This window comes from Procambarus clarkii, chromosome 5 (assembly GCF_040958095.1).
Source record: "Procambarus clarkii isolate CNS0578487 chromosome 5, FALCON_Pclarkii_2.0, whole genome shotgun sequence".
NCBI classification, from domain to species: domain Eukaryota; kingdom Metazoa; phylum Arthropoda; class Malacostraca; order Decapoda; family Cambaridae; genus Procambarus; species Procambarus clarkii.
Genome location: NC_091154.1, coordinates 29036897 through 29057937, shown reverse-complemented (window position 1 = coordinate 29057937; position 21041 = coordinate 29036897). Strand labels below are relative to the sequence as shown.

General features: G+C 46.1%; 1 protein-coding gene across 8 annotated transcripts in view; it reads right to left on the bottom strand.

The window, feature by feature from the left end:
• The window catches only part of LOC123753282 (very low-density lipoprotein receptor), a 43496-nt gene that overhangs the window by 7223 nt on the left and 15232 nt on the right, over positions 1-21041 (bottom strand). For 4 of the 8 annotated variants that reach the window (XM_069300154.1, XM_069300156.1, XM_069300163.1 and 1 more), the window contains 11 exons: positions 20119-20343; positions 19495-19662; positions 18439-18648; positions 17755-17874; positions 16066-16587; positions 14918-15037; positions 13298-13561; positions 8568-8706; positions 7509-7622; positions 6981-7090; positions 739-856 (listed from right to left, as the gene is read on the bottom strand). In XM_069300154.1, the coding sequence (XP_069156255.1) occupies positions 739-856; positions 6981-7090; positions 7509-7622; positions 8568-8706; positions 13298-13561; positions 14918-15037; positions 16066-16587; positions 17755-17874; positions 18439-18648; positions 19495-19662; positions 20119-20343 (2110 nt within the window). The remainder of the gene's footprint in view (positions 1-738; positions 857-6980; positions 7091-7508; positions 7623-8567; positions 8707-13297; positions 13562-14917; positions 15038-16065; positions 16588-17754; positions 17875-18438; positions 18649-19494; positions 19663-20118; positions 20344-21041) is intronic. The other 4 variants (XM_069300168.1, XM_069300177.1, XM_069300158.1 and 1 more) reach the window with 3 other exon arrangements.

Here is a 21041-nt window from a genome sequence, read left to right as displayed (position 1 = left end):
ACTACTTCAGATGGACTTTGTCTACTGAGGTGACATTTCGATCTAATGCATTTGTGCTTCGCAATCAGTCTCCAAGTGACGAATGCACACACACACACACACACAATTTATTTTCAGCAGTTTTGCGGACGCTAAATACGCATTTTGAGCGCGGACGAGTTGAATTGTTAAAGTTAAACTAGCAAGTTAAATTGGGTGTTAGGATAATTGACCCTTTGCCTAGCCGGAGCGAGAGGGTAAGAGGATAGATCAACCCATCCTTTTATATATTTTACATCCACATCGCATTTTACGCGGAATCGACCAAACCGTTAAAATACGACGTATTAGTAACAACTAAAGGAGCAGAATATAGACGTTTCCCATGCATCGGCCTCGATAGGTAAGAAGGGTTGCTAAGCTTTATACGTTTTTGGTTAGGCAATACTGTTGCATTTTTAACGCAGTTGCAAATCGAGAGAACAGACTGGATAAATGAGGGTGGATGGGCTCGAGAAGCTGGGATAATGATGATGATGCAGACGATGAATCAAAATAACGTTACTGAAGATATGACGAATCAGTCACACATCAGAAAATGATGAAATGACGAAGTTTCTGTCCGTCTTAGACCATTATCAAGTCGTTTACACGACTTGATAATGATCCAGGACGGACTGAAACTTCGTTCTTTCTCCGTTTTCTGATGTGTGGTTTGGTCATGATGATAATGATGGCTAGAAAGTCACATCAACTTACGTTCATTCACTATGAGGCGGGGCGAAGCCTGGCCGCGTAAGCGCTGGCAATACACAGTACCTCCCTCCCCCTCGCTCCAACACGCCGACTGCTCCACAGGATCGTACGACACCCCACGCTGACGGAGGAAGACGCACAAGGTGGATTAGATGATGCCGGGAGGAGGAGGAGGCGAAAGATCTGCACGACACTTATAATTCCCAGCAAAATACACAGGAAAAAGTAATAATGACCTCGAAGGGAAAATTCCGTGATTATGAATGTGAGTATTACCCTCAAAGGCAGTTTGTGATGATCATTTTCGCTTATATAGAACGACTTACTAAATAAATAAATAAATATTGATGTCTAATCGTTTGTTAAAAACGGTTGCGGTAGTCCACAACAAAGATGAAGAGTGCTCGCGTTTCAGACTGTGTTGACGGTTTGTGTCCGACCTCCCCAAACCCCATCATTAATATGGCGTTGGCCGTTGGCCTGCGTGCGTGGTGATTAGCTGGTTACGTGTGGAATAGTGAGAGTCCTAGAGTTGGGGTCTCAGCCGGAGTGATGGCATTGCCATTGCAAACTGTTCAGCGTGTGGATTCTGCTGGTCTGGAGTTTTCGGCGTTGGCGGACTGGCCTCTCATTGTGGTGGCTTTACTGGACGTCCTTTGTGTGGACGTCGCTGGTATCTGTGGACTTGAGAAGATTTCAGACCGCCGTGTGGTGGGGAAGTTCCTGTCGACCGCTGTCTACTCGGCCTTTGTGAAGAAGTCGAGGGCCGCGCCCGGCTGCTGTCTGGAAATGCCGGAACTGTCACTGCCTCCGATCGATGTTCACCGCCAACCTTTGTGAGTCTCCATAGTGTTCCCTTTTAATTCCCGGCTGATCTCTTTACGAGGTTTTTCAGCAGGTGTGGGCGTGTCCTGTCTCTACGGGACAACAGGCTTACTTCTGGCCGGCCGCAGAGGTGTCCGTAACGGGGTCCGGACCTTGACAATGCATATGATGGATGCCATTCCTTCTTCTTTGGAGCTCCTCGGCTGGCGTCTCAAGGTCTTCTATGCTCGGCAACCACGCACTTGTTTTCGGTGCGGGTTGCCGGGCCATGTTGCTGCAATGTATCGTGTCCGGCCTACAGGAGAGGTTAATTTGTTTACTGAAGTCGACTTCCCTCCTTTGGAGGTCCCGGAGGCCTCTGCGTGTGCTGCGGGTGTGGATGTGTCTCCAGCGTCGGATGTTCTTGTGCGTGTGTTGTCTGCCTGCCCTGGGTCTGCTGCTCCCCTGGTGCCTGTGTGTGGCGATAATGGGGTGGTCTCGCCCTGGTCCCTCCCTGCTGAGGTATCCCCTCCTCCCCCGGCGACTGTCTCCCCGGCGGGTTGTGGTGTCTCGTTGCCTCGTGCTGTGAGTGTCCCAGTGGAAGTCCATGTGTCACAATCTTCGTTAGTGTGCGGTCCGGTGCCCCCGGCTGCTGAGGTGTTGCGGAGTCGGTCTGTGCAGGGCCCTGTGCAGCCTCTCAGTGTTCTTAGTGCAGCGTCTGTGGAGGAAAGTTCCGAGGACGTGGGTCCAGTTTCGAAGCGCCCGAAGCGGGCTCTCAGTTTGTCCCCTTCCCCCCCCCCCCCAGTCGTGGTGAGGCCTGGGCGGATATGGATGACTTCGCGGAGTCGTCTTCCGCTGACAAGGTTGTTCCTGGTGTGCTTGGGGCTCCTGCAGACGCTGGGGCTGTTGTGATGGTGGCTGGCCCTGTTGAAGCTGTCCCGGTTCCGGTAGTGGCTGGCGGTAGCGGCCCGCCTCTCAATTGTAGCTATTTTTTTCCACACTGTGTGTGTGTGTGTGTGTGCGTGCGTGCGTGCGTGCATGCGTGCGTGCGTGCGTGCGTGTGTGTGTGTGTGCGTGCGCGTGCGGTGAAGAGGTGTGGTATAGAAGGATGGGGAGCCAAGCCTACCCTCAGGCAATATGTCGGGCAGTTGAAAACCATTTTGGAACCCCTCAGCTCACGTCACAGAAAACATGCATATGTATGGATACAATTTCTTTTGGACGAGAGGCAAAACACTACACTTTTCACCAGACTATTGTCTTCTGTTCTTGCTCTTCTCTCTATCTCTCTCTCTCCCTCTTTGCATATCTTTTCATCTATTTTTACACTAAACCCAGAGTTCAGAAGGATTAACAATCATGTTAATATATGAATACTGCAGATTATTAGCCCTAATAACCGTTTATAGATATGTATTTTATTGTTGGGCAATATTTATATCGCCAAACTTCGGGCTCACCATAGCTCGTGCTACTTGGAACTTTTTGTTCCAGGTGGCGAATCTTAAACAACAAACAACTTTACTTATCAAGTGGGAGTCAACTAAGAAATGAATAAATAATTCCAGATTTTGGGATGTTTTATGAGAATGATGCAGTAGGGGGTGAAGCTAAAGCAAGCTGAGCGCCTTTAGTTGTAAATGCCGCCCCTTTAAGTGTCCAATAAGTCGGGCAAGTGCGAACATTGTACCTGTACATAGATATATTTCAACATTTCTTCAACATTCGAATATAATTTTTTGAACTCTTAAGTCCAGAGAGACTTGATCCAGCCTAGCCTAAGACGAGTCGTCCTGCACAGTTTTCGCCTAGTCCTTAAATTGGATTAAAAGATAAGAAGGCCAAGGCATCGAAGATCATAAAGCACACTCAAGATACAGCTTGTGTGCTTCGAAGTCAAGATTTGCAACACGTATGAGATATGAAGCCTTAGTGCTTCAGGCGTCTTCGCTGCCTTGCTTGCATGTCGAACTGCTGGTTCTTCGGAGTGACCGACGAATCAAACTTTTTTCCAGTGTACCCGCGATGTGCTCATGTCTGCCTTCATCCCCCTCCCTCTTTGTCCCTCTCTGTCTCTGGCTCTCTCTCTCTCTCCCTCTCACCCACCCACCAACCTACACCTCCATGAAGAACATAACTCTATAACACTGATGCCTCGCCCAGAACAACAATGTAGGGGCCAGTGTTAGGTCAGTGCCAGCCCCAACAGGCACCATCACTCTAGATGCCCTCGACTCACTCCATTTTCAAAATGTAACCAAAAATGGAATATGAAAATAAAAATCTCCAAATATCTGACGAGTAAAATGGGGCCTAAAATTCCCGAGAAGAAAAAAAATAGAGAGAAATGAAGAGAGGATGAGGAAGAGGGCAAGGAAGGAACGAAGGAAACAAAGATGGAAACGGGAGGACTGATACATATAAGGAGAGAATGAGAGAAAAATAAAGGAAAAGGGAAGGGAAAAAATATAGAATGAATTAATGAATGGTTAGAGGATGAAAGAAATAAAAAAGTATGGAATAAAAAAGTTGAAGGAATAATAAAGAAAATAAAAATGAAAGAGCTAAAGAAAATGATAAAAAATGAAAGAGCTAAAGAAAAGGAAAAATTGAAAGAAATAAAGATTTAAAGAGAGGAAATTTGAAAGAAATAAAGATTTAAAGAGAGGAAAATTGAAAGCTCGGAATGATGGTCATCTGCATTATTCAGATTCCACGTTCATGCAGTGAATCCCCGAGATTGTAGAGTTACGTGCGGTATATTGCCGAGGCTCCACCGTGTGGCCGAGGCTCCACCGTGTGACCGAGGCTCCACCGTGTGACCGAGGCTCCACCGTGTGACCGAGGCTCCACCGTGTGACCGAGGCTCCACCGTGTGACCGAGGCTCCACCGTGTGGCCGAGGCTCCACCGTGTGACCGAGGCTCCACCGTGTGGCCGAGGCTCCACCGTGTGGCCGAGGCTCCGCCGTGTGACCGAGGCTCCACCGTGTGGCCGAGGCTCCACCGTGTGGCCGAGGCTCCACCTTGTGGCCGAGGCTCCACCGTGTGACCGAGGCTCCACCGTGTGGCCGAGGCTCCACCGTGTGACCGAGGCTCCACCGTGTGGCCGAGGCTCCACCGTGTGACCGAGGCTCCACCGTGTGACCGAGGCTCCACCGTGTGACCGAGGCTCCACCGTGTGGCCGAGGCTCCACCGTGTGACCGAGGCTCCACCGTGTGGCCGAGGCTCCACCGTGTGGCCGAGGCTCCACCGTGTGGCCGAGGCTCCACCGTGTGACCGAGGCTCCACCGTGTGACCGAGGCTCCACCGTGTGACCGAGGCTCCACCGTGTGACCGAGGCTCCACCGTGTGACCGAGGCTCCACCGTGTGACCGAGGCTCCACCGTGTGGCCGAGGCTCCGCCGTGTGACCGAGGCTCCACCGTGTGACCGAGGCTCCACCGTGTGACCGAGGCTCCACCGTGTGACCGAGGCTCCACCGTGTGGCCGAGGCTCCACCGTGTGACCGAGGCTCCACCGTGTGACCGAGGCTCCACCGTGTGACCGAGGCTCCACCGTGTGACCGAGGCTCCACCGTGTGACCGAGGCTCCACCGTGTGACCGAGGCTCCACCGTGTGACCGAGGCTCCACCGTGTGGCCGAGGCTCCACCGTGTGACCGAGGCTCCACCGTGTGGCCGAGGCTCCACCATGTGACCGAGGCTCCGCCGTGTGACCGAGGCTCCACCGTGTGACCGAGGCTCCACCGTGTGACCGAGGCTCCACCGTGTGACCGAGGCTCCACCGTGTGGCCGAGGCTCCACCGTGTGACCGAGGCTCCACCGTGTGACCGAGGCTCCACCGTGTGGCCGAGGCTCCACCGTGTGGCCGAGGCTCCGCCGTGTGGCCGAGGCTCCACCGTGTGACCGAGGCTCCGCCGTGTGGCCGAGGCTCCACCTTGTGGCCGAGGCTCCACCGTGTGACCGAGGCTCCACCGTGTGGCCGAGGCTCCACCATGTGACCGAGGCTCCGCCGTGTGACCGAGGCTCCGCCGTGTGACCGAGGCTCCACCGTGTGGCCGAGGCTCCACCGTGTGGCCGAGGCTCCACCGTGTGGCCGAGGCTCCACCGTGTGACCGAGGCTCCACCGTGTGGCCGAGGCTCCACCGTGTGACCGAGGCTCCTCCGTGTGACCGAGGCTCCACCGTGTGGCCGAGGCTCCACCGTGTGGCCGAGGCTCCACCGTGTGACCAAGGCTCCACCGTGTGGCCGAGGCTCCACCGTGTGACCGAGGCTCCGCCGTGTGATCGAGGCTCCACCGTGTGACCGAGGCTCCGCCGTGTGACCGAGGCTCCACCGTGTGGCCGAGGCTCCACCGTGTGGCCGAGGCTCCACCGTGTGACCGAGGCTCCACCGTGTGGCCGAGGCTCCACCGTGTGGCCGAGGCTCCACCGTGTGGCCGAGGCTCCACCGTGTGACCGAGGCTCCACCGTGTGACCGAGGCTCCACCGTGTGGCCGAGGCTCCACTGTGTGGCCGAGGCTCCACCGTGTGGCCGAGGCTCCACCGTGTGACCGAGGCTTCGCCGTGTGACCGAGGCTCCACCTTGTGGCCGAGGCTCCACCGTGTGACCGAGGCTCCACCGTGTGGCCGAGGCTCCACCGTGTGACCGAGGCTCCGCCGTGTGACCGAGGCTCCACCGTGTGACCGAGGCTCCGCCGTGTGACCGAGGCTCCACCGTGTGGCCGAGGCTCCACCGTGTGGCCGAGGCTCCGCCGTGTGGCCGAGGCTCCACCGTGTGACCGAGGCTCCGCCGTGTGGCCGAGGCTCCACCTTGTGGCCGAGGCTCCACCGTGTGACCGAGGCTCCACCGTGTGGCCGAGGCTCCACCGTGTGACCGAGGCTCCACCGTGTGACCGAGACTCCACCGTGTGGCCAAGGCTCCACTGTATTGTTGACATGCATCAGGAGGTGCTTACAGATTCCTCCTCCCTGCTTAGGGTGACCTGGATAACTGAATGGTGTGTTGTATGTGTGTGTGTGCGGGGGTACTGTATCTCCTGTGCCAGTACTTGCTGCATGGCTACTTCAGGCGCCCAGTCATATCGTCGCCGCCGCTGTCGCCACAGTCACCAGGTAACGCAATTAATACTGTTACCCAATCTACCATAACCTACCGTCTCCTCTACCTCCCTTTTCACCACCACCATATCACCCTATTGCTTGCACAACCACCGTCACTGCCACCACCTGTCAATGCCACTAACACCCCACAACCACCATACACACTCCTCCACTACCACTGATATAACCTACCACCACCTTCATTACCATCCCCACTAACGTCACCACCTACCCACTACTAATAATATCACCCGCGACCAGTACCACTAACAACACCCACCATAACGTCCACCCACTCCCAAGGGCTCCCATCACCCACCATCACCCACTATCTACTTACCATCTCAGCATCTCTGTTGGCCACAATGGTAAAGCTCCTTGTACCATCCAGAGAGCGCGCCTCCAGGCGTCGGCCGAGCGTCAGCAGCAGGAAAGCATCAGGCGGCCCCTCTGGATGATCGTCAGCTTGGTTAGTTATACCGTGATGTGTAAGCTTGACAGCTTATTTATTTACACAGGGAGATGAGAGGGGTGTCAGCTTGCTTAATTACAAGATAAGAGCGTCAGCTTGGCTAGTTGCAAATGGGTGTTTAGAAGAGTGTCAGCTTAATTACAGAGTGGCGAAAAATTGGCAGCTTAGACACACAAATTGATATATAGTCAGTTGGTTAAATATATGTGACTTGCTTATCGTTTGGTATTGACGTAAATGGTATTGAGGGGCACAGAGAAGGCTTGATGACTTCTTACTGTCCACGGGAACTGTCACCCCTGTCATGGGTGCCCGTACCCGTGGACAGAAAACCAACATCCATAAAGTTGACACTCAAACATTACCAGTCATGGAAGATGGTGTCCCGAGACTCACCTTTGCACGTAGCGTCGTCGTCGAGGAGGAAGAAATTGGTTGGACAGGTGCACTGGTGGCCGGAGGGGGTGACGAAGCAGCCGTGGCTGCAGGTGGAGCTGGGGCACTGGACACCTGTAAGGAGGGAGGACACGCATATTTAAGATCCACTCTGGTATACACACACTCCACTTCTAACAGGTTCTGCATTCCACTGGCATTAGTTATCGATTGCTTCTTGGTTTATACTAAACCAAGGGCCAAGCAAATGCCATTTGCTTGGCCCTTTCCTGATTCAGTGACATCTATGACGTCCCTAGCTAACGCCATCCATGATGTCCCCGTCCTAGTTCCTTCATCCAAACCACTTTTCTCATCTCTTTCTATACGTAATTCTCCTCCTTAAAATTTCCTTTCTTTCCTACGTTATTCCTTCTCCCCCGCTTAAGGGGTTGGGACGCCCAGAGGCCAGGAAAGCGCCTTCTGTTGACATCAAAGAGAAGTTGTTCTGGGCTTCATATACCACATTTAATTACGCTTCTCGCGGCCCTTATCCGATTCTCTTCATTACTCCATTCGTCCTGAGCCGCTGAGATCACCGGACTCTGCGTCCACAGCGGTTTTTCGTCCAAAATGGTCAGACACAGAAGGGCCTGTTATTGAAGCTACCTCATTACGTTGCTTTAAATGCGCATATATATGAAAAAAACGAGAGATTGCTTGAAATTACTAATTGAGAGTTTAAAAGGTGGGGGTGGGAGATGAGGCTCGACAATGGGTGCATATCCAGGTAAGCATCAGCACATTTTTACCCTCTTCTTCTTCTTCACGTTCCATTCCACCCTTTCCAGACTCTCCTGGATTTCATTCCTCTCGTCGAAGTGTTTTTTCAAAGAGAAGCTGCTTGCTCTCTCGTTCCATGTTCCTTCCCCCTCTTCTTCTCTGCCTAGCTTTCTCCCCAACGCCTTTTTCATTCCACCCATTTTCCTCAACACCTCTCCCTACCTTTGCTTCTCTCTATCCTACTGAAGATTCTCCCCTCCCAACCCTCTGCTCCCCGGGGCCCAGTCGGGCACTCACCGCAGGCGGGTCCCTCGTCGGAGCCGTCGCTGCAGTCTGGTTCGTCGTCACACACGACCGAGGAGGCCAGACAGGCGTCGCCTCGCCCACACAGGAACTGACCCAGCTCTGGCACGCAAGGTCCGACCGCCACAGGAACCTGTCATGTTCACGTTGACGTATATTCCAGTTATTTTATGCTTCAAATATATTTTGTCTCCTCATATTATATTATATATATATATATATATATATATATATATATATATATATATATATATATATATATATATATATATATATATATATATAATATATATATATATATATTATATATATATATATTATATATATTATATATATATATATATATATATATATATATATATATATATATATATATATATATATACATATATATATATATATACATATATACATATATATATATATATATATATATATATATATATATATATATATATATATATATATATATATACATATATATATACATATATATATATATATATATATATATATATATATATATATATATATATATATATATATATATTAGTATATTTTGGTAGCAGTCTTTCCTGTAGACATATATTATTAAATATGACCGAAAAAGTAAGATTAATAATTCTAACACGAATTTTCTCAATCTTTCGTACATTACGCTTCACTGTTGGAGGTAAATCAAAAATCAATTCTCCAAAATTCATTTTTATTTCTAGTCTGACGCGACACGGGCGCGTTTCGTAAAACTTATTACATTTTCAAAGACTTTAGTTCACAAATACACAACTGAATAGAACTTACGTATCTCCGATTTTATATCTACATTTGAGTGAGGTGGAAGGGGTGATGTGGCATTAACACAAGACAGAACAAAATGTGGTATTAATAGGGTATTAATTTCATCAACACAAAACAGAACAAGGGTATTAATAGGGTATTAATTTCATCAACACAAGACAGAACACGAAACAATGGATATTGAATAGAAGTGTTTGTAGAAAGCCTATTGGTCCATATTTCTTGATGCTTCTATATTGGAGCGGAGTCTTGAGGTGGGTAGAATATAGTTGTGCAATAATTGGCTGTTGATTGCTGGTGTTGACTTCTTGATGTGTAGTGCCTCGCAAACGTCAAGCCGCCTGCTATAGCTGTATCTATCGATGATTTCTGTGTTGTTTACTAGGATTTCTCTGGCGATGGTTTGGTTGTGGGAAGAGATTATATGTTCCTTAATGGAGCCCTGTTGCTTATGCATCGTTAAACGCCTAGAAAGAGATGTTGTTGTCTTGCCTATATACTGGGTTTTTTGGAGCTTACAGTCCCCAAGTGGGCATTTGAAGGCATAGACGACGTTAGTCTCTTTTAAAGCGTTCTGTTTTGTGTCTGGAGAGTTTCTCATGAGTAGGCTGGCCGTTTTTCTGGTTTTATAGTAAATCGTCAGTTGTATCCTCTGATTTTTGTCTGTAGGGATAACGTTTCTATTAATAATATCTTTCAGGACCCTTTCCTCCGTTTTATGAGCTGTGGAAAAGAAGTTCCTGTAAAATAGTCTAATAGGGGGTATAGGTGTTGTGTTAGTTGTCTCTTCAGAGGTTGCATGGCTTTTCACTTTCCTTCTTATGATGTCTTCGACGAAACCATTGGAGAAGCCGTTATTGACTAGGACCTGCCTTACCCTACAGAGTTCTTCGTCGACTTGCTTCCATTCTGAGCTGTGGCTGAGAGCACGGTCGACATATGCGTTAACAACACTCCTCTTGTACCTGTCTGGGCAGTCGCTGTTGGCATTTAGGCACATTCCTATGTTTGTTTCCTTAGTGTAGACTGCAGTGTGGAAACCTCCGCCCTTTTCCATGACTGTTACATCTAGAAAGGGCAGCTTCCCATCCTTTTCCATCTCGTAAGTGAAACGCAGCACGGAACTCTGCTCAAATGCCTCCTTCAGCTCCTGCAGATGTGGGTATCTGGCTAATGATTGGCCAAAGTGGGTTTCCAGGCTTGTGCGTCTTGACATTTCCATACGCATATCCAGGTTGGAAACCCACTTCGGCCAATCATTAGCCAGATACCCACACCCACGTACAGACTGGCGAAGCGACTCAACGGCCTGCTGACTCCTTATGTTCCTTGCGCCCTCAGCCTGAAGTCTCCAAAGGAATTTGTTGACTTATTGCGGGGCACACGGGCCACAGGGATAAGAGCCTCGTTGGACGTAGAATCGCTGTTTACCAACGTACCTGTGGACGAGACAATCGGAATGATAGCCGACAGAGTGTATCGTGATCCAGCCTGTACTCCTCTTGACATACCAGAAAATATTCTGAGGAAACTACTCCAAGCTTGTACTAAAGAGGCACCCTTCTTGAGCCCGGATGGGCACATGTATAAGCAAGTAGATGGGGTCGCCATGGGTTCTCCCCTAGGTGTCCTGTTTGCAAACTTCTACATGGGTACCATCGAGCAAAAAGTCTTAGTCGACATGAACTTGAAACCGGCCATATACTGCAGGTATGTTGACGACATTTTTACACAGGTACCTGATGTCAGACATCTGCAGGAGCTGAAGGAGGCATTTGAGCAGAGTTCCGTGCTGCGTTTCACTTACGAGATGGAAAAGGATGGGAAGCTGCCCTTTCTAGATGTAACAGTCATGGAAAAGGGCGGAGGTTTCCACACTGCAGTCTACACTAAGGAAACAAACATAGGAATGTGCCTAAATGCCAACAGCGACTGCCCAGACAGGTACAAGAGGAGTGTTGTTAACGCATATGTCGACCGTGCTCTCAGCCACAGCTCAGAATGGAAGCAAGTCGACGAAGAACTCTGTAGGGTAAGGCAGGTCCTAGTCAATAACGGCTTCTCCAATGGTTTCGTCGAAGACATCATAAGAAGGAAAGTGAAAAGCCATGCAACCTCTGAAGAGACAACTAACACAACACCTATACCCCCTATTAGACTATTTTACAGGAACTTCTTTTCCACAGCTCATAAAACGGAGGAAAGGGTCCTGAAAGATATTATTAATAGAAACGTTATCCCTACAGACAAAAATCAGAGGATACAACTGACGATTTACTATAAAACCAGAAAAACGGCCAGCCTACTCATGAGAAACTCTCCAGACACAAAACAGAACGCTTTAAAAGAGACTAACGTCGTCTATGCCTTCAAATGCCCACTTGGGGACTGTAAGCTCCAAAAAACCCAGTATATAGGCAAGACAACAACATCTCTTTCTAGGCGTTTAACGATGCATAAGCAACAGGGCTCCATTAAGGAACATATAATCTCTTCCCACAACCAAACCATCGCCAGAGAAATCCTAGTAAACAACACAGAAATCATCGATAGATACAGCGATAGCAGGCGGCTTGACGTTTGCGAGGCACTACACATCAAGAAGTCAACACCAGCAATCAACAGCCAATTATTGCACAACTATATTCTACCCACCTCAAGACTCCGCTCCAATATAGAAGCATCAAGAAATATGGACCAATAGGCTTTCTACAAACACTTCTATTCAATATCCATTGTTTCGTGTTCTGTCTTGTGTTGATGAAATTAATACCCTATTAATACCCTTGTTCTGTTTTGTGTTGATGAAATTAATACCCTATTAATACCACATTTTGTTCTGTCTTGTGTTAATGCTACATCACCCCTTCCACCTCACTCAAATGTAGATATAAAATCGGAGATACGTAAGTTCTATTCAGTTGTGTATTTGTGAACTAAAGTCTTTGAAAATGTAATAAGTTTTACGAAACGCGCCCGTGTCGCGTCAGACTAGAAATAAAAATGAATTTTGGAGAATTGATTTTTGATTTACCTCCAACAGTGAAGCGTAATGTACAAAAGATTGAGAAAATTCGTGTTAGAATTATTAATCTTACTTTTTCGGTCATATTTAATAATATATATATATATATATATATATATATATATATATATATATATATATATATATATATATATATATATATATATATATATATATGTATATATATATATATATATATATATATATATATATATATATATATATATATATATATATATATGTATTATAATATATATGTTGTACCTAGTAGCCAGAACGTCGTACTCGGCCTACTATGCAAGACCCGATTTGCCTAATAAGCCAAGTTTTCCTGAATTTATACATTTTTCTTTTTTTTTTCTTATGAAATAATACACCTATCCATATCACTATGTATGAGTTCATTTTATCTATTTTGAGTTAATTTAATTTGAGACCACTTAAGTTGAATTAACGTATCATTCATTGTGGGAAAATTATGCTTGAAATGATCTCCGCAAAGGCTACTCATTTACATTATAAAAACCATGTAGCTGTTAAAGATGTCATAACGTACAGTATGGTTTTATTACTGTAGCTCTTATATAACACTTTTACTCTCACTCTAGACAAAAAGTGAAATGAATAAACATTATATTTCTAGAGTTTAGCAGACCCTTTAAATCTGAGTCCATTAGAAAGGCAGATATGCACGGTATTGAAGGGAATATTACCCTAAGTTACATTAGAGAATATACCCCCCCCCCCCTCCCCCAGGGTTCTGCCCTGGAACCTCTGCTATTTAACAATTATATAAACAATTTAAACAGAAATGAGCAGCAAAATTTACATACGATGCAAATCTTGTTTCTCTCTGAACAATGAGGATCCACATACTTTAAATACATATAAGCAAACTAACGTTCTGGGTAATGATGGTGAACTGTGGCAGGTTAGTGGTAGAGTGGGCTGCGGTGTGGGCTGCGGTGTGGGCTGCGGTGTGGGCGGCGGTGTGGGCGGCGGGTGTCTCGGTGGAGGGCAGCTGCTGGCGGGGGATGTTATCACAGTCCTTCTCGTCAGAGTCGTCAGCACAGTCGAAGAAGCCGTCACAGACGTAGTAACGCATGACGCAGGCGCCGCTGTCCGCACACCGGTGCTGGTCGGCCGTGCAGGCTCTCACTGTAGGCTGGAACGGGGGAGAAGAAGTGGCCTGGAATGCTCTCGAGTTGCCATACTGACGGTCGTGCAGGAAGGGCCAAGAAGGAAGGAAGGAAGGAAGGAAGGAAGGAAGGAAGGAAGGAAGGAAGGAAGGAAGGAAGGAAGGAAGGAAGGAAGGAAGGAAGGAAGGAAGGAAGGAAGGAAGGAAGGAAGGAAGAAGGAAGAGAAATGAGCGGGCGATGAGTCACAATAACGTGGCTAAAGTATGTTGACCAGACCACACTAGAAGGTGAAGGGACGACGAGACTTTTCGGTTCGTCCCGGACCATTCTCATTCTCAAGTCGATTGTGAATGGTTCAGGACGGACCGAAACGTCTCGTCGTCCCTTCACCTTCTAGTGTGGTCTGGTCAACAAATGAGCGGGACTGGTTCCAAATCAGTTCAAGGAAATAACTACACACGAAACCAGAAGACATGGCAGGATGTGCAAAACAGTCCGTTGAATAACAGAGGAGCAGGAGGTACGCTGAGAGCGAACTATCATTATCCAGGTCATATAGTTTTCAACACTCTCCCTCTTCACATAAGGGACATAACTGACCGGCTCCCCATGGTGTGCAAGTGAGAACGTGATAAATGCTTCCAAAGGATACCTGATCAACCAGGCTGTGATTTATACGTCAGGCTGCGAGCAGCTGCGTCCAACAACCTGGTTAACCTGACTACCAAACAAGAGGCCTGGTCAGAGACCGAGCTTCTTTGATCTCTGGAACCAACAACAGGTAGTCAGGTAAGTAGAATGGTGGAAGAGAAGGAGAGGAGGAAGAAAGAGGGGAAAGAGAAAAGGGAGGAGGTAATGACGAAGAAGAATATGCTAACATTCAGTCTGAACAGTTTACTGCCATGATCTCGTTCATTTCAATTGCAGTTCAACTGGATTACTTAACAAAATAAAGGAATATCGTCCAACGAATTTATTTGGCTGGGAGACTGAACAAATGTTTGATAGCATGTAAAGGATGCACCATAGCAGAGAGTCGTCAGTCTCGAAACCATATGGATACTGCTTGCTCCTGCATCCAAGAAGGAAGGTGACGCTCTGAAGAGACATGTCTGCAATTACTGCAACAAACCCACGAAAGAAAATACATTTCCCTAAACGCAACTCAAACTAGCTCGTGGAATTTTCAGGCACGATAAGCGATAACCAAAAGGAAGAAAATAATTTTTTTTTTTTCGGAAAAAGACGCAAATTTCAAGCACATAGCGAACACTGCTTCAACCCCGCCCCCAATACACACAATGTTTAAGGTATGTACAGATATAAAGGAAACAAAAGCGACTTGCATGGATACCTGTCGACTCTAGTCCCACTTGACCTACCAGAGAACAGTTATCCTCGTCACTACCATCCCCACAGTGGTTGAAACCATCGCAGATGAATATGGGCCACAGACACCTGCCACTACTGACACACTGGAACATGTTGCCCGCACACTCCGCCTGTCATGGACGATAAACACACATTTAGTCAAGTAAATGTACTTAGACTATAAAATACATCTCAAAAAGGATATAGAGTAGTTTAGGCTACTTCTATCCTCCTATGTCATTATTTCTTTGCTACAGATGTACTATAAAATTAACTCAGCTATTTAGCTTCTCGAGACTATCTTCTATAAATATTTTAAACATATTTACTCACAACGTTTGAAGAATTCAAACAATTATTTTAAATCTCTTTGCAACTCCCGAAATGGAGCATATGATGGTAATTTATATTCTAACAATATTTATAGTTCTCTGGGTTTGAAGTTGATTTACATATATTATATAATATACATAAAATATTGAAGAATCTTTTCATGTTGCACAAATTATATGCGTTTCTTTAAGGCCAATTTTTATTTATTTGCATGCATTTAAAACCTGAACATTTTACAAGTACTTTTTTATCTAACTCTGTCGTTAATACTAATTCAGCCCATCCTCTTGTTTTCGTAGTACTTCTAGTAACGATGCCGTTACTAGAAGTACTATGCCGTATATATGCCGACGTACAACGAAAGTAGAAATCGACACTACAGAGTTGGACAAACCGGAAAACTATTTTCTACTTGTGTTGCAAAGACAAATTAAACTAACATAACCTTCCTAGGCCTAATACTCGATATATGAGGCCTAATATAGTACATGTGTGTGCTATAGAGCGCAACTCCATAGTCTCCTGTGACTGATGGATACCTACTATACTGTGTGCTATACTAGGAATATTTAAATATTTTTTTTAGCTTCATTTTTCCGACTCTGTAAAGTGAATAGTACAAATTTCTACTATCTAATTGCTTATAACTGCAATTTTTGTACTATTGTGCACATAGTTACAAAAACTACTATCTAAACAAGAGAAAGGGCCGAGTAATTCTTGTGATAAGTATTGTTAAATGGTTTTCATTTATAAGATGGATTCTCCAACTCACTTTGTTTATCCTACTATTGAAATAACAATAAACCAATAACTCGACCTTTACCTTAGGAGGATTGAGTGTTAAAACGCTTGCCGTTAGGGAGGGTGTTGGGTATACAAGTGCATTGTCGGTCAAAGTGAGGGGCGGGTGCGTTGCTGAGGACGCTGTTAAACTCTGCGGGAGGAACTGGAATGGACTAGGCCACGTTACTGGTATTGCTTGAGGAAGTGCATGCATTCGATACGGTGAAGGCGTTGTTGACGATGGGGTAAAATGGTGAGGAGAGGCGAATGACGTTGGTCCCGCGGCAGGAAATGGGAAAGAGGCTGGCGGGAGGGGAAAGGTGGATGGCGGTGTTGGAGGAGTTGGAATGAATGAAGGGGATCGAGTTGTTTTCGTATGGGGTAAGGTGGGTGGTGTGGGTGGTGGCGGCGTGGCTGGAGAGACGGAGAAGGGCGTCGCGGTGCTGGGACACGAAGACTCGTCGCTGCTGTCTAGACAGTCGACGATGCCATCACAAAGCCAAGACACTGGGAAGCATATGTCAGGGCCAGTGCACTTGAATTTATCGTCGGGACAAACAAACTGAAACAAAAATTAAAACAATTCATAAAGCAAGGGTCAAATAATATACTATTTTAGAACAATAAAATTGCAACTAATTATGATAAGACAGGTTAAGAGTGTGTGAAGGTGAGATGGGCGTCAGTATAGATGAGTGTTCTAAGACAGACAAACACGAAGGTATTAGGGTATGTATGCAAGCAATGCAGCAGACCGCAACTATCTTACAGTCCTGTATCGCTGATAAATGTCTAATAATTTTATTAGAGATAAATCAATCATCAGGAGTCTATTAGAACATTAAGAAACAGTCAAAATTTATACCAAACGTTTCAACATAGATTCACGTTATGAAAGCATTTGACACACTTGCTCGAATTTTATGATGAGGTGACACCGACACACAGGAGAGAGCGAGTGATTGATAAAGATTAAACCACCCAAGAGGTGGCACGGGCTTGAATAGCCCGTAAGAGAACGAGTGGGTTTGTGGTGTTCTGGACAGTCCGAGAGCTTCGACACTTCCCCACACACACAATACTTTTTCCAAAAATTGTGAAGGAATCTAGAGAAACTGGAAGCATATTGGAAATTGTGAATACCTCTCCAAAATACAACATAAGTGCAATAGAACTATTTACAGTGAAAGAAATTTCTTTACAGTGGTGGAAAAAGTTTGTGTAGGAGAGTAATAGGCGAAGTATGAAAGAATAAGTTCTAGGGTCCAATCTGTTCTGATATTTTTATTAGGCCTAAATGAGGAAGCAAGATTGTACAATTTGCATCACCTGCAATTCGTGATCCAAAACTCTTGAAACTAACAGGAAGATGGGCAAAGCAAGAGCACATGGGTGAGAACTAGTCAAATTGGTATGACAAACAAATTTATTGAATTAAAAAAACTATTAAGTGTAAGAACAGTAAGCAGGTTTAAAGAGTTAGAAGAAGATGAGTCTGAGGCAAGCCTTCGTCACCTCAAGGCAGTCATCGCACATCCTTGACCTTCCCTCAGTCACCTACTGGCCGGTCGTCAGCCACCCTAAGCCAGGCATCACTCACCCACTGGCCGGTCGTCAGACACCCTCAGCCAGGCATCACTCACCCACTGGCCGGTCGTCAGACACCCTAAGCCAGGCATCACTCACCCACTGGCCGGTCGTCAGACACCCTAAGCCAAGCATCACTCACCTGATTACAGTTCTGTTCATCAGTTCCTGCTGCACAGTCATTCTGACCGTCACATTTCCAGTCTGAAGGTATACAGCTGGCTGGATCCCGACACTGAAACATCCCCTCTGGACAGTCAATCTGCAGGTGAGACAAAGAGGACAACAGGACTCGAGTGGTCCAAAGAGCAAGCTAAAACAACTATTTAAGGAAGTTAAGGAAACGAATCGCGATGTTGAAATAAAACGGAGCAATGAGGGCACTCGAATTGCAGAGGGAAATAAAATATGTGTCACCGCGCTAGAGAAAAATTGATCTAACTGCAGATAAATTACGGCATTCGAATGGATTGCGTGGCCCAGTCTGCAACACCTGGTTCATGAAGAACAACAGAGCATTCGGTGTTGAAGTTCTGTATCAGTTGGTGTAGAAGTTTCCAGTGTAAAAGACACATCTTTTGTCTTATTTCTTGCTCCTTCACGGAAAAAGAGAGATGTAAGTGCCTCAGGTATCACAAAGAATAAACTCTTTAGATCTGTGTTTTAGATTCAGGTGTCACTCGCTAAACGCCTTTTAACGAAAACAAAATTGCTGATTATTTACCACGAATAATTCACGAACTTTGCCACAAGACGAACAAAGGCAATTATCTCACCTTACCTCGTGAGGGATAAGGGGAGATAATTATCAATAGCAAGCGCAAACCTCTACAGTGGTTGCAGGTGTCGCTGCAGGTGTCGCTACAGGTGTGGCCGCTGCATGTATGGTTGCTGTGGTCAACGACAAGACGACGGTGTCGGCGCAGTCACTCTCATCACTGCCGTCCGCGCAGTCATTGTACCTGTCGCACCTCCACAAGGAGGAGATACATTGCGCCCCATTGTCACAGCGGAACATGTTGGCCCCGCACTCCACCTGAGGCGAGGAGAAACAGGCATAATATGCTGATATATTTTGTATAATGTCGAGCCTTTTCTAATGTCCTTATACAGTGCCAAAGAGTAATGATGTGCCAGATGAAGTCCTTCTCTCTAAAGTTTTTTCTTTTGTTTTGTTTAAAGGTGCAGGAAATGTTTCAAGCGTTGGATACAGGATTACAGCAGGACCGCCAGAGAACATTACTAAGTCTATTTTATCTAAATAGAGTAGATATGATTGTGAACAACCTCCTGTTATCATGATTGTTAAAAAGATGAACAGGTTTCGTAAGTGGTCGCTTGATGCATCCTGGATCAGTCATTTATGCATTTATGTACATAATATAATCATATATCACCGCTATATTTTTGTAATTATAATTATATTAGTTTAGACAGGTGCCCTCTTGCAGTATATTGCGTCTGTATGTTACATGCTCTTTAAATTTATTTGTTCATTTGTATTTAAAACCTTTCATATAAAAATACGTAATATATACATATGTTATATTGCTACTGTAATTACACGATCGGCTTTATTTCAGATGCAATTGCATTCATTCCTCGTATTGCTGTTAAAAACATAAGAACATACGAATGAAGGTAACTGCAGATAGCCTTTTGGGCCATACGACGAGCTCCTGTTTATATTCACCCAATCTCATTCATATCAATGTCTAACCTACGCTTGAAACAATCAAGGGATCATACTTCTATTATGCTAGCGTTAATGCTTTTGTTTAAATGTTTCGTTGTCATTATTGCACGCGTTGCGAGAATGAAATGAAAGTCACAGACTTATGAACAGTATAACGAAAACCTTAGTTGAAAAAAGTTGGCTTACTTCGGAGGCCGGAGGTGGAGCTGTAACCTCCCGAGATGAAGGTAATTGTAGCGGGCAGTTAACTTCGTCACTGGAGTCGTCACAGTCCTTGTCACCGTCACACAGCCACTGTGACGGGATGCACCGGCTTGTCGTCACACACCTGAACATCTGTCCCTCACAGGTCCCCTGAGGTGGAGGTCACACAAGACTTCAGGGAACTGGTTAATTTATCTCTTGCCCTCTCTCTCTCTCTCATACTTCCAAAATATTAATGTAAAACTGTTTATAAGGTCAGAATATTAGTATTACCAGTCGCATTGGTGATGCTGAGAATTAGTGAAAGTGGTGATGGCATGATAGTACAGGTGGGTGAGTGGGTGGGTGGTTATGGGGGTAGATATCGCAAGTGGTGGTGATGGCATGATAGTACAGGTGGGTGAGTGGGTGGGTGGTTTTGGGGGTAGATATCGCAAGTGGTGGTGATGGCATAATTGTGCTGGTGGTAGAGAGATGGTGATTGTACAACTTATATATTAAAAGTAAAAGTTCTAAGTTCAGTAAAATTAGCAGAATCTCAGCCAACACTAAATACGAGAGCGGCTCTCAGTAAGTCCGGACACTAGGGAGGACATCGGGTATTACCACTTGTGTAGGTGGTAACGTAGGTGGCGTAGGTGGCGTAGGTGGTAACGTAGGTGGCGTAGGTGGGGAAATAACTGGCGCCGAGGCTAGCGGTCCAGCTGCCCCAAGGCAGTCGGCCTCGTCACTGCCGTCGGAACAGTCCCGGGAGCCATCACAGAGCCACGCCCGCGGGAGGCAGGTGTTATCGGGGCTGCAGAAGACCAGCCCTGAACCACACGGATTCTCCTGTAGGAAGGAGAGAGAAGGAGAGAGAGAGAGAGAGAGAGAGAGAGAGAGAGAGAGAGAGAGAGAGAGAGAGAGAGAGAGAGAGAGAGAGAGAGAGAGAGAGAGAGAGAGAGAGAGAGAGAGAGAGAGAGAGAGAGAGAGAGAGAGAGAGAGAGAGAGAGAGAGAGAGAGAGAAAATATATGTTGAATAGCATTTTAAACAAGTTGTATCTTCAGTTAGGTCTTTTAAAAGTGTGTGATTGTTCACGTTAATGTCCAGATTTCACTTTCAATAACTTAATGTGAATATTATAAATGAGAGACGAAATTTAAATGAGGACGAAAAAAAAGTAAGGGAAAAAGGAGGAAATCTGGAGAATGTAAATAGTGAGTAGGGTACCATAGAGGGATTGTGAGGGGTGGGTGGGAAATCGGAATAAGCCTCACGTATGTACGTACACAGGCTACCTGTCCCCCTGACAATATTAATTATTACTATCTGATTGTGTAAGTACTGTTCTCTCATTTTCATATTATCTGAGATCTCGCTTGTAGCTGACATTGAAAATCTCCCGGCCAGGGCCCATAGCGTTACCTTGACAGAAGCTCAAGCGTTGTTCTCGGGCCTGATAGTATATGATCTTACATCGAGTCCGAAGCCTTAGGAAGCCCTCCATATAATCATTACATGAAGGCATGAAAAGCATTTTCCTACGAGG